The 16,689-nt window shown below is 49.5% G+C and overlaps 2 protein-coding genes across 3 annotated transcripts in view; one reads left to right on the top strand and one right to left on the bottom strand.

Annotated features, from left to right (window-relative positions):
* The window catches only part of PSMD7 (proteasome 26S subunit, non-ATPase 7), a 627,368-nt gene that overhangs the window by 484,880 nt on the left and 125,799 nt on the right, over nt 1-16,689 (top strand). The window lies entirely within an intron of this gene.
* Nucleotides 7-16,689, bottom strand: part of SNTB2 (syntrophin beta 2) — a 43,869-nt gene continuing 27,186 nt past the window's right edge. The window contains exons 2-7 of one of the 2 annotated variants that reach the window (XM_075326005.1): nt 8,304-8,517; nt 8,006-8,201; nt 7,592-7,734; nt 4,409-4,605; nt 2,493-2,674; nt 7-565 (exon numbers count right to left, since the gene is read on the bottom strand). In XM_075326005.1, coding sequence (XP_075182120.1) covers nt 473-565; nt 2,493-2,674; nt 4,409-4,605; nt 7,592-7,734; nt 8,006-8,201; nt 8,304-8,517 — 1,025 coding nt within the window. In that variant the 3' untranslated portion in view covers nt 7-472. The remainder of the gene's footprint in view (nt 566-2,492; nt 2,675-4,408; nt 4,606-7,591; nt 7,735-8,005; nt 8,202-8,303; nt 8,518-16,689) is intronic. The other variant, XM_075326006.1, reaches the window with a different exon arrangement.

Below are 16,689 nucleotides of genomic sequence, written 5' to 3'. Positions count from 1 at the left end.
AACCTGCGTCTAGAAATGGTATATGTGTTATGTAGCGGTGCAGGAATGTGTAGATCTATACATATGTATATATATATATCCTCTATAAATATGATTTGTGCGTAATAAAAATTTAAGGCAGCAAAAAACATAAAAGGCACTTTGGTCATAAAAACAATATGGCTTCATATTCCCAGAGGAAAACTTCAGTCATTGTAGTGAATAAGGGGGCGAGCGCCAGTAATTCTAGGGTACGTCGGACCTCGCCAGACGAAGAAAAAAAAAATAGCAAAAGTCTCGGTATAACGGTAAATTCTGATTGGTTGTCGCATCTTTGGGAGGAGGGGGTCCAGTCGATCAGCGCGCTCATAAGACAGCACGGCTCCCCGGTTGTAATACATTTGGTATGAGCGGACGCTATTCTTTGTCCCGCCTTACGTGTGGTGATTGTCGCTGGAAGGCACAGGAGAGCTCCGCACAGGGCACTGTAGGGTCACGCCAGCAGACCCATCCGGGTGACCTTAGCGGAAAGGAATGTGTGTAACAGGAAAACAACAGGCTTCGGACACGTGTGCAGATCCAGAGCCTAAAAGAGGGAGGACGAAAAAATACAGAGGTTATTACAGGAGTGATAGAAATATTATATTATTTGAGTTTGATATGGCCAGAGGAAGGCAAATCAGTGACAATCAGCTGTTGCGATTAGGGGGCAGAACCGGGGCGCCAGTGGCTGCAGCAATCAGGGGGAAGAGCCTGCGCACCAGCGGCCACAGCAATCAGGGGGAAGAGCCTGCGCACCAGCGGCCACAGCAATCAGGGGGAAGAGCCTGAGCACCAGCGGCCGCAGCAATCAGGGGGAGGAGCCTGAGCACCAGCGGCCGCAGCAATCAGGGGGAGGAGCCTGAGCACCAGTGGCTGCAGCAATCAGGGGGAAGAGCCTGAGCACCAGTGGCTGCAGCAATCAGGGGGAAGAGCCTGAGCACCAGTGGCCGCAGCAATCAGGGGGAAGAGCCTGAGCACCAGTGGCCGCAGCAATCAGGGGGAAGAGCCTGAGCACCAGTGGCCGCAGCAATCAGGGGGAAGAGCCTGAGCACCAGTGGCCGCAGCAATCAGGGGGAAGAGCCTGAGCATCAGTGGCCGCAGCAATCATGGGGAAGAACTTGCGCACCAGTGGCTGCAGCAATCAGGGGGAAGAGCCTGAGCACCAGTGGCCGCAGCAATCATGGGGAAGAGCCTGCGCACCAGTGGCCGCAGCAATCATGGGGAAGAGCCTGCGCACCAGTGGCCGCAGCAATCAGGGGGAAGAGCCTGAGCACCGGTGGCCGCAGCAATCAGGGGGAAGAGCCTGAGTACCAGTGGCCTGCAGCAATCAGGGAGAAGAGCCTGAGCACCGGTGGCCGCAGCAATCAGGGGGAAGAGCCTGAGTACCAGTGGCCTGCAGCAATCAGGGAGAAGAGCCTGAGCACTGGTGGCCGCAGCAATCAGAGGGAAGAGCCTGAGCACCAGTGGCCTGCAGCAATCAGGGAGAAGAGCCTGAGCAGCGGTGGCCGCAGCAATCAGGGGGAAGAGCCTGAGTACCAGTGGCCGCAGCAATCAGGGGGAGGAGCCTGAGCACCGGTGGCCGCAGCAATCAGGGGGAAGAGCTTGAGCATTGGTGGCCTGCAGCAATCAGAGGGAAGAGCCTGAGCACCGGTGGCCGCAGCAATCAGGGGGAAGAGCCTGAGCACCAGTGGCCGCAGCAATCAGGGGGAGGAGCCTGAGTACCGATGGTCGCAGCAATCAGGGGGAAGAGCCTGGGCACCAGTGGCCGCAGCAATCAGGGGGAGGAGCCTGCGCACCAGTGGCCGCAACAATCGGGGAAGAGCCTGAGCACCAGTGGCCTGCAGCAATCAGGGGGAAGAGCCTGCGCACCAGCGGACGCAGCAATCAGAGGGAAGAGCCTGAGCATCGGTGACCGCAGCAATCAGGGGGAAGAGCCTGAGCACCAGTGGCTGCAGCAATCAGGGGGAGGAGCCTGAGCACCAGTGGCTGCAGCAATCAGGGTGAAGAGCCTGAGCACCGGTGGCCGCAGCAATCAGGGGGAGGAGCCTGAGCACCGGTGGCCGCAGCAATCAGGGGGAGGAGCCTGAGCACCGGTGGCCACAACAATCAGGGGGAGGAGCCTGAGCACCAGTGGCCGCAGCAATCAGGGGGAAGAGCCTGAGCACCGGCGGCCGCAGCAATCAGGGGGAAGAGCCTGAGCACCGGCGGCCGCAGCAATCAGGGGGAAGAGCCTGAGCACCGGTGGCCTGCAGCAATCAGGGGGAAGAGCCTGAGCACCGGTGGCCGCAGCAATCAGGGGAAAGAGCCTGAGCACCGGTGGCCTGCAGCAATCAGGGGGCAATGCCTGGGGACTAGTGGTATCATATGCAGCAGGGTTACACAAGCATTTGTCTACAGTCGTCAGGTTCAAATCTTCTATCAGTATATGTAATATACAAAAACTTAAACTATATTAAAAACACATCTCTTACCAGTTCTCCTTCTGGTCCACCAAAGTCAAGATAAAGATTTTTGGTCCCATCGTCTGCTGACAAACGAAGCTTCTCGAATGGGTATCTGTACATGACGGGACCCGAAGGGCCCCCCCGGCACAATGTGAACCCTGCGTCATAATGGATGGAGAGGGAGACAGATTCCCCGCGTAGAGAGCAGCCTGGAGATGGGCACAATACAATGTGTTATGACTATAGATTAGAACCTTGGGAATAACTGTGCATAGAATATAGAAGACTGTTTATCCATCTATAAATGATATTATCTATTATACAAGAGGGTAAAGGGTTAAGAACGGCAATTCATGGTTCCAGGTCTTCACAATGTTTCTCATGGAAATAGTCTAATCCTCCCAATGTTATATATGGGCTGATGACAGGACGCTGGGAACGCGGACAGTATTCCAAGCCTCGTCTGCAGGACTAAGGAAGCGTGCACCGGTATACTCATTACAGCGAGCATTCAGAATCCAGGCCGGCTTCAATTTAAGGGGGTCTACCAGGGCATACCGGATTTTTTGGTTTAAAAAAGACGCACCAGATTATAAAACGCACCCCAAATTGAGAGGGGAAAAAAAATAAATAAATAAAAAAACGGGATCTGTCTTATAATCCGGTGGTCTCTTACCGGAGGTGGGCACAGGAGGCAGGGGCGGTGCAGCAAGTGTCTCAGATGCTCGCTGCGTGTGCAGATTGAGCCATTTGCTGAATGACAAGCCAAGATCCCACCTGCGCATGCGCCACCACCGGGCTCCATTTTCCTTAAGACTATATCTGCACACGCACCAACTCCGGGCGCCATTATTTGAAGCCCGCACCGCCAACATAAGGATGGCCCCTGTCTCATTGCTCACAGTACGGCGGCAGCGGCCCCCAGCGCGGCAGCACCGGCAGCGGCCCCCAGCGCGGCAGCACCGGCAGTGGCCCACAGCACGGCACTGCAGCGGCCCACAGCACGGAAGCACCGGCAGCGGTCCCCAGCGCGGCACTGCAGCGGTCCCCAGCGCGGCACTGCAGCGGTCCCCAGCGCGGCACTGCAGCGGTCCCCAGCGCGGCACTGCAGCGGTCCCCAGCGCGGCACTGCAGCGGTCCCCAGCGCGGCACTGCAGCGGTCCCCAGCGCGGCACTGCAGCGGTCCCCAGCGCGGCACTGCAGCGGCCCCCAGCGCGGCACTGCAGCGGCCCCCAGCGCGGCACTGCAGCGGCCCCCAGCGCGGCACTGCAGCGGCCCCCAGCGCGGCACTGCAGCGGCCCCCAGCGCGGCACTGCAGCGGCCCCCAGCGCGGCACTGCAGCGGCCCACAGCGCGGCACTGCAGCGGCCCACAGCGCGGCACTGCAGCGGCCCACAGCACGGCACTGCAGCGGCCCACAGCACGGAAGCACCGGCAGCGGTCCCCAGCGCGGCACTGCAGCGGCCCCCAGCGCGGCACTGCAGCGGCCCACAGCACGGCACTGCAGCGGCCCACAGCACGGCACTGCAGCGGCCCACAGCACGGCACTGCAGCGGCCCACAGCACGGCACTGCAGCGGCCCACAGCACGGCACTGCAGCGGCGCACAACGCCTGCAGCATTTCCCCTGCCTCCTGCTACCCCTCTTCACCACCTACCGGTAAGCTACATTCGGGTTATAAGACGTACCCCTCATTTTCCTCCCAAATTTTTGGGAATAAAAGTGCATCTTATAATCCGAAAAATACGCTATATAAGACAGAAAAGATTGCCCGACTCCCCCATAAGTCAATACTTCTCACTTTTTGCTATGTTTGCACCTTTTGTAGACTGATGAACAACCTGGAAAACTAAAAACTTTTATCCCCATGTGCACATAAATTGTATTGTTCTCATTCACTGACAGCAAGCAGAGCGATGTGCATCCTGCAAAAAAAGGACTCACTAATTGTGACCTCTCTGGTGAGCTCAGCGGAGGCGTGACACCCCTGCACCAGCGCTCTCGTCCAGGCGGAAAGATCCCGCTGATTCTCCACGCGGAAGACCCGCATATCGATTCCCTGAGGATACCCCGTCCGTGTGGCGAATGTCAGATGCGCCCCTAGAGAGGGCGAGTTCTGTCCAGGGCCCGAGTGCACCAACCTGAAAAAGACAAAAGCAATAAACAATAAACACAATATACAATACACTATGTAACGAAACATCTGCTTTATTTCCTCCAGACACAGCGCCACCTTGCCTGCTGGTTGCGTTTGGTATTACAGCCTTGGTCAGAGCTGTGACCCCAGCCAAAAATTGGGGCCATTTCTGGCAAAATGGCTTTCTAATTCCAATATGTGGGAAAATTTATAGCAAAATCGTGCAGATCTTGCGGAGGATTGTGGCAGAAATCACATCAGATTTCACCTCTGTGCTTATAGTCTATGGGGGCCGCCGGCCTCTCCAGACGCCAGGGCACACTAGGATCACACGTTTTAGCACATAGGGGATAAACTTACAGATAGCTGGGGGTCCGAGTGGTCAGTAAGTGATGGATCACAACTCCATTCATTGTCTATGGGACTCTCAGAGAAGGCCAATTCTGCTATTTCCAGGAGTCCCATAGTCAATGAATAGAGCGGAGGTCCAGCATGTGCTCCTCTGTTGCATTTAAGACAAAGCTCCGCAGAGCCGGGTTCTCAGAATTACTGGGGGTCCGAGTGGTCAGTAAGTGATGGACCATTACACCATTCATTGCCTATGGGACTCTCAGAAAAAGCCAAGTACAGCGTTCCTCTATTTCCAGAAATCACATAGCAATGAATAGAGCAGAGATCCAGCATGTGCTCCTCTGCTCACTCTGGATCTTGGGATCTCTGGGGGTCCAAGTGGTCAGTCAGTGATGGACCGCCACTGCATTCATTGTCTATGGGACTCTCAAGAGAAAGTGAGGTTCAGCGCGCCGATATTTCCAGGAGTCACAGACAATGAATAGAGCAGAGGTCCAGCATGTGCTCCTCGGCTGAGCCTGTATCTCAGGGGGTCCAATTGGTCAGTAAGTGATGGACCGCCACTGCATTCATTGTCTATGGGTCTCTCAGAGAAAGCCAAGTACAGCACTTCACTATTTCCAGAAATCACAGACAATGAATAGAGCCGAGGTCCAGCATGTGCTCCTTTGTTGCATTTAAGACAAAGCTCCGCAGAGCCTGGATCTCGGGATCACTTGGGGTCCGAGTGGTCAGTAAGTGATGGACCAGCCCTCCATTCATTGTCTATGGGACTCCGAGAGAAGGCCAAGTACAGCGTTCCGCTATTTCCAGGAGTCACATAGTCAATGAATAGAGCCAAGGTCCAGCATGTGCTCCTCAGCTGTATTTAAGACAGATCTCTGCAGAGCTTGGATCTCGAGATCACTGGGGGGTCCGAGTGGTCAGTAAGTGATGGACCAGCCCTCCATTCATTGTCTATGGGACTCTTAGGGAAAGCCAAGTACAGCGTTCCGCTATTTCCAGGAGTCACATAGTCAATGAATAGAGCAGAGATCCAGCATGTACTCCTCTGCTGAGCCTGTATCTCAGGGGGTCCAAGTGGTCAGTAAGTGATGGACCGCCACTGCATTCATTGTCTATGGGACTCTCAGGAGAAAGAGAGGTTCAGTGCTCCAATATTTCCAGGAGTCACAGACAATAAATAGGGCCGAGGTTCAGCATGTGCTCCTCTGCTGAGCCTGGATCTCACGGGGTCCAAGTAGTCAGTAAGTGATGGACCATCACTCCATTCATTGTCTATAGGACTCTCACAGAAGGCAGTGTACAGCATTCCTCTATTTCCAGGAATCAAATAGTCAATGAATAGAGCCGAGGTCCAGCATGTGCTCCTCTGCAGTGTTTTAAGACAAAGCTTCGCAGAGCGTGGGTCTCGGGATCGCTGAGGGTCCGAATACCATTAGCAGTAATACACCCACATAAATATGTACATTCTGGTAAAAGGGCAGGTCTACCTTTAAATACCATTCATATTAAGGTACAAGATACATAAAAGGTTGTGCAACTTTCTAAATACATCATTTATCTTGTGCTGATTGTGAGTCTCAGCTTGTATATAGCCCAGAGCTGCATTAACAATTCTGTAGGAGTCAGAGCAGAAATCTCCCAACATTCCTCTCTGATTCAACATCTGCACTGACCCTGCTCTGGAGAAATGTATCCAGTGAAGAGTCCTCATAATATCATGCACTACACAGTCAAGGCAATGGTCTCCAATTGCAAAAAAGCAGCAAAATTTTGAATGCAGCTCATGAATATCACAAATGCTATAACATAGGATAATGGATTTCCAATAGCAAAAAAGCAGAATTTTAAACGCAGCTCTGGAGTATCACGTATGTTGTAACATAAGTCAGGATAATGGATTTCCAATTGCAAAATGCAGCACAGTTTTGAATGCAGCTCTGGAGTATCACAGATGCTGTAACATAATTCAGGATAATGGATTTCCAATAGCAAAAAGCAGCAGAATTTTAAATGCAGCTCTGGATGGAGTATCACAAATGCTGTAACATAGGATACTGTATTTCCAATAGCAAAAAGCAGCAGAATTTTGAATGCAACTCTTGAGTATCAAAATGCTGTAACATAAAATAATGGATTACCAATAGCAAAAGGCAGAATTTTGAATGCAGCTCTGGAGTATTACATATGCTGTAACATAATTCAGAATAATGGATTTCTAATAGCAAAAAGCAGCAGAATTTTGAATGCAGCTCTGGAGTATTACATATGCTGTAACATAATTCAGAATAATGGATTTCTAATAGCAAAAAGCAGCAGAATTTTAAATGCAGCTCTGGAGTATCACATATGCTGTAACATAATTCAGGATAATGGATTTCTAATAGCAAAAAGCAGCAGAATTTTGAATGCAGCTCTGGAGTATCACATATGCAGTAACATAATTCAGGATAATGGATTTCTAATAGCAAAAAGCAGCAGAATTTTGAATGCAGCTCTGGAGTATCACATATGCAGTAACATAATTCAGGATAATGGATTTCTAATAGCAAAAAGCAGCAGAATTTTGAATGCAGCTCTGAAGTATCACATAAGCAATGCAATGGGTTTCCAAAGCTACTTTTGGTGAATATTACCTTGTGGATATAAGGGGCAACTTCTGCTTGGGGTGCGCCCACTCTTCCCGAGTCTTGGGCATTGCCTCAAAGAGAAGAAAATCCTTCTGGGAAACAACGGCAAGCATGGCATGCCATAAAGCCCGTCCATCGTCCTGAGAGATCTGGAGAAAAATGAGGGTCAGGACGTAAGGTCTCTGTTATCAGCCACTTTAGGCAAAGTATGAAGCAGGAAGGGGTGAAAGCAGAACAGAGAAGCTATTGCAGACCCCTGAAAATCGTGCCTATTATGTGTATAGAGCAGGACCACCTATGTATAGTGGTGGTCGCTATGTTTCCCATAGATGTGAATGGGGTGATGGTCAGCATGGACACTTATGATTAGTGGGGGTCTCAGCAGTGATCACATGAGTATATAAAGGACGATATACACACCTGCTCAGCCACCCAGCCTAAATACCGGAGGTCGTCGGTCGCACCTCCCAGCATGCACTGGGTCTCGGCCAGGACCTGCGGCAGCAAAGCCGTAATGTTGTTGTGCAGGGCCTGTGACCAGGACAGAGCGGAGGCCGAATCCCTACAGCGGAGCACCAGAGAGTGGCATCCATCCGGGGAGCGCAGCTCTACCAGCCTGGAACAGATGGAGACATAAGGGGCGCGGCGCGGAGGAACGAGGCACACGACACCATGTACCTCCTACAGAGACAAACAGGAACATTGGAGCCACGCACACATTGTCACTGACCGGCCCTCGGGGTCGTACATGCTCAGATTTCTCGCAGCGTAACACATTTTTAAGGGAATGACCTTGCAGTCCCTGGGACCATGTTTGGGAGAACCAGATGCATCGCTGTGCGCTGGACTGCGGAGGTCACAACTGTCCCAGGGAAGATCACCCACCAGGGACGCCTTCCGAATATAGGGGGACACGTCCTGCAGGAAACGCACTGCGGAGAAGACAAGAGTGGGACATTAGAGGGTCAATACGGCACCGAAAAGCAATTTACATCATTTTGCCATTCAGGAACATGGAAAAGCTGGGTGACAACGGCTGTAATTGAGATTACTCAACTTTTTACACTTATTTGAATATTTTTATTATCTCGATGACTCATTAATTTAATATTTTTTCCAGCGTTTTTGGATTTTATAACAAAATTCTCATTGTGCCATTCAGGAACATGGAAAAGCTGGGTGACAACAGCTGTAATCGATCTTACTCAACTTACCTATACTTATTTGAATATTTTTTATCATCTGGATGACTCAATTTAATATTTTTTACCGTTTTTTTTTTTTATTTAAAACAAAATTCTCACTTTGCCATTCAGGAACATGGAAAAGCTGGGTGCTAATGGCTGTAATTGAGATTACTCAACTTTTCACACTAATTTGAATATTTTTAGGATCTTGACGACTCAAGAATTTAATTTTTACTGCAGTTTTTTGGGGATTTCATAACAAAATTCTCACTTTTCCATTCAGGAACATGGAAAAGCTGGGTGAGAATAGCTGTAATTGATATTACTGAATTTACCTACATTTATTTTAATATTTTTATTATCTCGAAGACTCAAGAATTTAATTTTTACTCAAATTTTTATGAATTTCACAACAAAATTCTAGGTTTTGGCATTCAGGAACATGGAAAAGCTGGGTGACAACAGCTGTAATTGATATTACTCAATTTACCTTCACTTATTTGAATATTTTTATCATTTTGATGACACAAGAATTTAATTTTTACTGCAGTTTTTTTGGATTTCCCCATAAAAATTCTCGTTTTGCCATTCAGGAACATGGAAAAGCTGGGTGAGAGCGGCTGTTATTGAGATTACTCAACTTTTTACACTTATTTGAATATTTTTATTACCATGTCAACTCAAGAATTTAATATTTATTGCAGTTTTTTTGGATTTCACCATAAAAATTCTCGTTTTGCCATTCAGGAACATGGAAAAGCTGGGTGAGAACGGCTGTTATTGAGATTACTCAATTTACCTACATTTATTTGAATATTTTTTATTATCTTGACACAAGAATTTAATATCTCCTCCAATTTTTTTTGAATTTCACAAAATTCTCGTTTTGCCATTCAGGAACATGGAAAAGCTGGGTGACAACAGCTGTAATTGATATTACTCAATTTACCTAGATTTATTTGAATATTTTTATTATCTTCACACAAGAATTTAATATTTACTCCAATTTTTTTTTAATTTCACAACAAAAAAATTCTAGTTTTGCCATTCATGAACATGGAAAAGCTGGGTGAGAACGACTGTAATTGATAACTCAACTTACCTTCACTTATTTGAATATTTTTATCATTTTGATGACACAAGAATTTAATTTTTACTGCAGTTTTTTTGGATTTCCCCATAAAAATTCTCGTTTTGTCATTCAGGAACATGGAAAAGCTGGGTGAGAATGGCTGTAATTGAGATTACTCAACTTTCCTACCCTTATTAAGATGCTAAAAATATTCATATAAGTGTAGGTAAGTTGAGTAAGATCAATTACAGCCGTTGTCACTCAGCTTTTCCATGTTCCTGAATGGCAAAATGAGAATTTTGTTGTAACATCCAAAACAACTGCAGTAAATATTAAATTCTTGAGTCATCCAGATGCTAAAATATTCACATGACTCAAGAATTTAATATTTACAGCATTTTTTGGGGGGATTTTACAAAAAAATTCTCGCTTTGCCATTCAGGAACATGGAAAAGCTGGGTGAGAACAACTGTAATTCATATTACTCAACTTGTTACACTTATTTGAATATTTTTATTATCTCGATGACTCAAGAATTTAATATTTACTGCAGTTTTTTGGTAATTTCACAACAAAATTCTCATTTTGCCATTCAGGAACATGGAAAAGCTGGGTGAGAACGGCTGTAATTCATATTACTCAACTTTCCTACACTTATATGAATATTTTTAACATCTTGACGACTCAAGAGTTAAATATTTACTGTCGTTTTTTGGATTTTATAACAAAATTCTCGCTTTGCCACTCAGGAACATGGAAAAGCTGGGTGACAACAGCTGTAATTGAAATTACTCCGCTTTCCTACACTTATTTGTATATTTTTAGCATCTTGAGGTCTCAAAAATGTAATATTTACGCAGATTTTATTTTATAACAAAATTCTAATTTTGCCATTCAGGAACATGGAAAAGCTGGGTGGGTGCCAACAGCTGTAATTGATATTACTCAACTTTTTACACTTATTTGAACATTTTTATCAGTTTGACGACTCAAGAATTTTTTACGCAGATTTTTGGGATTTCACTACAAAATTCTCAGTAAATCTATTCCCACTCTTGCCTAAAATGTGAGTAATGCGGCGAAGGAAAAAAAAAAAAAAACGAAAAACTCATAACTTTCCCTTAAATGGGGTCCCCAGAATAAATATAGTATGAAATAATTACGCCAGGCTGGTGGGGACTGCCAGACGTCTTATACCCCCCCCCCAATCCCCTCCGCAGGCCCCTCGCTACTCAGGGATGTCAGGGGTTAATCTGGTCTGCAGCCGCTATCTCCCTGCAGATTATATGGCTTGCTGCAGAATAAGGGAGGATTAGGGAGAGTCTCCATATAAGGGAGAGAGGGATCCATGGTGTAATAAATGGAGAGGCGCAGGAAAGGGGGGCTCAGGAGGGTCTATCCAAAACCTGCTGCCCCTGAGGACTACTGTCAGGTGCGGCCTAAATGAATCGCTGTATTCCTTGGTCTATCACCTCTAAAGCATTTTTGCTAAAAAAGGGAAAGCTGGATGGTGGTCCTAATTTAAGGAATCACCCAGCTTTCCCAGACTCCTGAAGAGCTGGATATTGTCATGTATAATGGGGTAAGTGGGGGGCCCAGTTAGGTCTAAAACCTATGGCTGTAGTGGAACTACAGTTCCCAGCATACCCCTCCAGAAAGGGAGGATATATATATATAGCGATAGAGGGAGCGCGATAGAGGGAGCGCGATAGAGGGAGCGCGATAGAGGGAGCGCGATAGAGGGAGCGCGATAGAGGGAGCGCGATAGAGGGAGCGCGATAGAGGGAGCGCGATAGAGGGAGCGCGATAGAGGGAGCGCGATAGAGGGAGCGCGATAGAGGGAGCGCGATAGAGGGAGCGCGATAGAGGGAGCGCGATAGAGGGAGCGCGATAGAGGGAGCGCGATAGAGGGAGCGCGATAGAGGGAGCGCGATAGAGGGAGCGCGATAGAGGGAGCGCGATAGAGGGAGCGCGATAGAGGGAGCGCGATAGAGGGAGCGCGATAGAGGGAGCGCGATAGAGGGAGCGCGATAGAGGGAGCGCGATAGAGGGAGCGCGATAGAGGGAGCGCGATAGAGGGAGCGCGATAGAGGGAGCGCGATAGAGGGAGCGCGATAGAGGGAGCGCGATAGAGGGAGCGCGATAGAGGGAGCGCGATAGAGGGAGCGCGATAGAGGGAGCGCGATAGAGGGAGCGCGATAGAGGGAGCGCGATAGAGGGAGCGCGATAGAGGTTATATATACATATATATATGCACATTATATATATATATATATATATATATACACACACACATACATACATACATACATACATACATACATACATACATATATATACACACACACACATACATATATTATATAATACATCTAATAAAAAAAAGAAGGGAATTTTGTTACTTACCGTAAATTCCTTTTCTTCTAGCTCCAATTGGGAGACCCAGACGATTGGGGTATAGCTACTGCCTCCGGAGGCCACACAAAGTATTACACTAAAAAGTGTAAGGCCCTTCCCCTTCTGCATATACACCCCCCGTGGGATCACGGGCTCCTCAGTTTTAGTGCAAAAGCAAGAAGGAGGAAAGCCAATAACTGGTTAAACAAATTCAATCCGAAGGAACATCGGAGAACTGAAACCATTCAACATGAACAACATGTGTACCCGAAAAAACAAAAAGCCCGAAGGAAACAGGGCGGGTGCTGGGTCTCCCAATAGGAGCTAGAAGAAAAGGAATTTACGGTAAGTAACAAAATTCCCTTCTTCTTCGGCGCTCCATTGGGAGACCCAGACGATTGGGACGTCCAAAAGCAGTCCCTGGGTGGGTAAATTAATACCTCAAGTTAGGGCCGTAAAACAGCCCTTCCCTACATGGAGGCAACCGCCGCCTGCAGGACTCTTCTACCTAGGCTGGCATCCGCCTAAGCGTAGGCATGCACCTGATAATGCTTGGGAAAGTGCAGACTCGACCAGGTAGCTGCCTGGCACACCTGCTGAGCCGTAGCCTGGTGCCGTAATGCCCAGGACGCACCCACGGCTCTGGTAGAATGGGCCTTCAGCCCTGATGGAACCGGAAGCCCAGCAGAACGGTAGGCTTCAAGAATTGGTTCCTTGATCCATCGAGCCAGGGTGGATTTGGAAGCCTGCGACCCTTTACGCTGACCAGAGTCAAGTACAAAGAGTGCATCCGAGCGGCGCAGGGGCGCCGTGCGGGAAATGTAGATTCTGAGTGCTCTCACCAGATCCAACAAATGCAAATCCATTCCATATCGATGAACTGGATGAGGACAAAAGGAAGGTAAGGAGATATCCTGATTGAGAAGAAAGGGGGATACCACCTTAGGGAGAAACTCCGGAATCAGGCGCAGCACTACCTTGTCTTGGTGAAACACCAGGAAGGGAGCTTTGGCTGACCGCGCTGCTAGTTCGGACACTCTCCGAAGAGATGTGACCGCTACCAGAAAGGCCACTTTCTGTGAAAGTCGAGAAAGTGAAACATCCCTCAGAGGCTCGAAGGACGGCTTCTGGAGAGCAATTAGTACCCTGTTCAGATCCCATGGGTCTAACGGCCTCTTGTACGGAGGGACAATGTGACAAACCCCCTGCAGGAACGTGCGTACCTGAGGAAGTCGTGCTAGGCGCTTCTGAAAGAATACAGACAGCGCTGGGACTTGTCCTTTAAGGGAGCCGAGCGACAAACCTTTTTCCAAACCAGAGCAGGAAGGAAAGAAAAGTAGGCAATGCAAATGGCCAGGGAGACACTCCCTAAGCAGAGCACTAAGATAAGAATATCTTCCACGTCCTGTGGTAGATCTTGGCAGACGTCGGCTTCCTAGCCCGTCTCATGGTGGCAATGACGTCTTGAGATAATCCTGAAGACGCTAGGATCCAGGACTCAATGGCCACACAGTCAGGTTCAGGGCCGTAAAATTCAGACAGAAAAAACGGCCCTTGGGACAGTAAGTCTGGCCGGTCTGGTAGTGCCCACGGTTGGCCGACCGTGAGATGCCACAGATCCGGGTACCACGACCTCCTCGGCCAGTCTGGGGCGACGAGGATGGCGCGGCGGCAATCGGAGCTGATCTTGCGTAGCACTCTGGGCAACAGTGCCAGAGGGGGAAACACATAGGGTAGCTGGAACTGCGACCCATCCTGAACTAAGGCGCCTGCCGCCAGAGCTCTTTGATCGTGAGACCGCGCCATGAAAATCGGGACCTTGTTGTTGTGCCGAGACGCCATTAGGTCGACGTCCGGCATCCCCCAGCGGCTACAGATTTCCTGAAACACGTCCGGGTGCAGAGACCATTCCCCTGCGTCCATACCCTGGCGACTGAAGAAGTCTGCTTCCCAGTTTTCTACGCCCGGGATGTGAACTGCGGATATGGTGGATGCTCTGTCTTCCACCCACATCAGAATCCGCCGGACTGCCTGGGAGGCTTGCCGACTGCGTGTTCCGCCTTGGTGGTTGATGTATGCCACCGCTGTGGAGTTGTCCGACTGAATTCGGATCTGTTTGCCTTCCAGCCACTGCTGGAAGGGTTGCAGGGCAAGATACACTGCCCAGATTTCCAGAACATTGATCTGAAGGGTGGACTCTTGCTGAGTCCACGTACCCTGAGCCCTGTGGTGGAGAAAGACTGCTCCCCACCCTGACAGACTCGCGTCTGTCGTGACCACCGCCCAGGATGGGGGTAGGAAGGACTTTCCTTTTGACAATGAGGTGGGAAGAAGCCACCACTGAAGAGAGTCCTTGACCGTCTGAGAAAGGGAGACGTTCCTGTCTAGGGACGTCGACTTCCCATGCCATTGGCGGAGAATGTCCCATTGCAGTGGACGCAGATGAAACTGCGCGAAAGGGACTGCCTCCATTGCTGCTACCATCTTCGCTAAGAAGTGCATGAGGCGTCTTAAGGGGTGTGACTGGCCTTGAAGGAGAGACTGCACCCCCGTCTGTAGTGAACGCTGTTTGTCCAGCGGAAGCTTCACTATCGCTGAGAGAGTATGAAACTCCATGCCAAGATATCTCAGCGATTGGGTCGGGGTCAGAATTAACTTTGAAAAGTTGATGATGCACCCGAAACTCTGGAGAGTCTCCAGCGCAACGTTCAGGCTGTGTTGGCATGCCTCTTGAGAGGGTGCCTTGACAAGTAGATCGTCCAAGTAAGGGATCACAGAGTGACCCTGAGAGTGCAAGACTGCTACCACTGCCGCCATGACCTTGGTGAAAACCCGTGGGGCTGTCGCCAGACCGAAGGGCAGGGCTACGAACTGAAGATGCTCGTCTTCTATAACGAATCGTAGCAAACACTGGTGCTCTGGAGCAATCCGCACGTGGAGATAAGCATCCTGATGTCTATTGATGCTAGGAAATCTCCTTGAGACATTGAGGCAATGACGGAGCGGAGGGATTCCATCCGGAACCGCCTGGTTTTCATGTGTTGAGCAGTTATAGGTCCAGAACGGAACGGAAAGAGCCGTCCTTTTTTGGCACCACAACCAGATTGGAGTAAAAACCGTGACCTTGTTCCTGCAGAGGAACAGGGATTACCACTCCTTCTGCCTGCAGAAGAGCATCGGCTCGGTCGGGAGGTGGGGAAGTTCTGAAGAATCGAGCCGGAGGACGAGAACAGAACTCTATCCTGTACACGTGAGACAAAATGTCTCTCACCCACCGGTTTTTGACCTGTGGCAGCTAAATGTCGCCACAGCGGGAGAGTCTGCCACCGACCGCGGATGCGGAGAGAGAGGGCTGAAAGTCATGAGGAAACCGCCTTGGTAGCGGTTCCTCCGGCTGCCTTCTTTGGGCGTGATTGAGCCCGCCAGGAATCTGAGCCCCTCTGAGCCTTTTGAGTCCTTATGGACGAGGAAAACTGGGACCTGCCCGAGCCTGGAAAGGATCGAAACCTCGACTGTCCTTTCCTCTGTTGGGTTTTGTTTGATCTGGGCTGGTGTAAGGAAGAGTCCTTACCCTTGGACTGTTTAATGATTTCATCCAATCGCTCACCAAACAGTCTGACACTAGATAATGGCAAACTGGTTAATCACTTTTTGGAAGCAGAATCTGCCTTCCATTCCCTTAACCACAAGGCTCTGCGTAAAAACCACGGAGTTGGCGGACGCCACTGACGTACGGCTCGTAGAGTCCAGGACAGCATTAATAGCGTAAGTCGCAATGCAAACATATGCGAGGTTAAGGACGCCATCTGCGGCACAGATATACGTGTGACAGTGTCCACCTGCGCAAGACCAGCTGAAATAGCTTGGAGCGTCCATACGGCTGCGAATGCCGGAGCAAACGACACGCCGATAGCTTCATAGACAGATTTCAACCAGAGGTCCATCTGTCTGACAATGGCATCTTTAAGTGAAGTCCCATCTTCCACTGCAACTATGGATCTAGCCGCAAGCCTGGAGATTGGGGGATCCACCTTTGGACACTGGGTCCAGCGCTTGACCACGTCAGGGGGAAAGGGATAACGTGTATCCTTAAGACGTGTGGAGAAACGCTTGTCTGGATAAGCGTGGTGTTTCTGGACTGCTTCTCTGAAGTCAGAGTGGCCCAAAAAAGTACTGAATTTACGCTTGGGATACCTGAAATGGAATTTCTCCTGCTGCGAAGCTGACTCCTCCACTGGAGGGGCTGAGGGAGAAATATCCACCAGTCTATTGATGGACGCTATGAGATCGTTCACCATGGCGTCACTATTAGGAGCATCCAGATTGAAAGTGGTCTCAGGATCAGAATCCTGATCAGCTACCTCTGGCTCATCATACAGAGAATCCTCTCGCTGAGACCCTGACTAGTGTGTGAAGTCGAGGGTCTCTCCCAGCGAGCTCGCTTAGGC

This window comes from Anomaloglossus baeobatrachus, chromosome 10 (genome assembly GCF_048569485.1).
Source record: "Anomaloglossus baeobatrachus isolate aAnoBae1 chromosome 10, aAnoBae1.hap1, whole genome shotgun sequence".
NCBI classification, from domain to species: domain Eukaryota; kingdom Metazoa; phylum Chordata; class Amphibia; order Anura; family Aromobatidae; genus Anomaloglossus; species Anomaloglossus baeobatrachus.
This window is presented reverse-complemented; position numbering and strand designations above follow the sequence as displayed.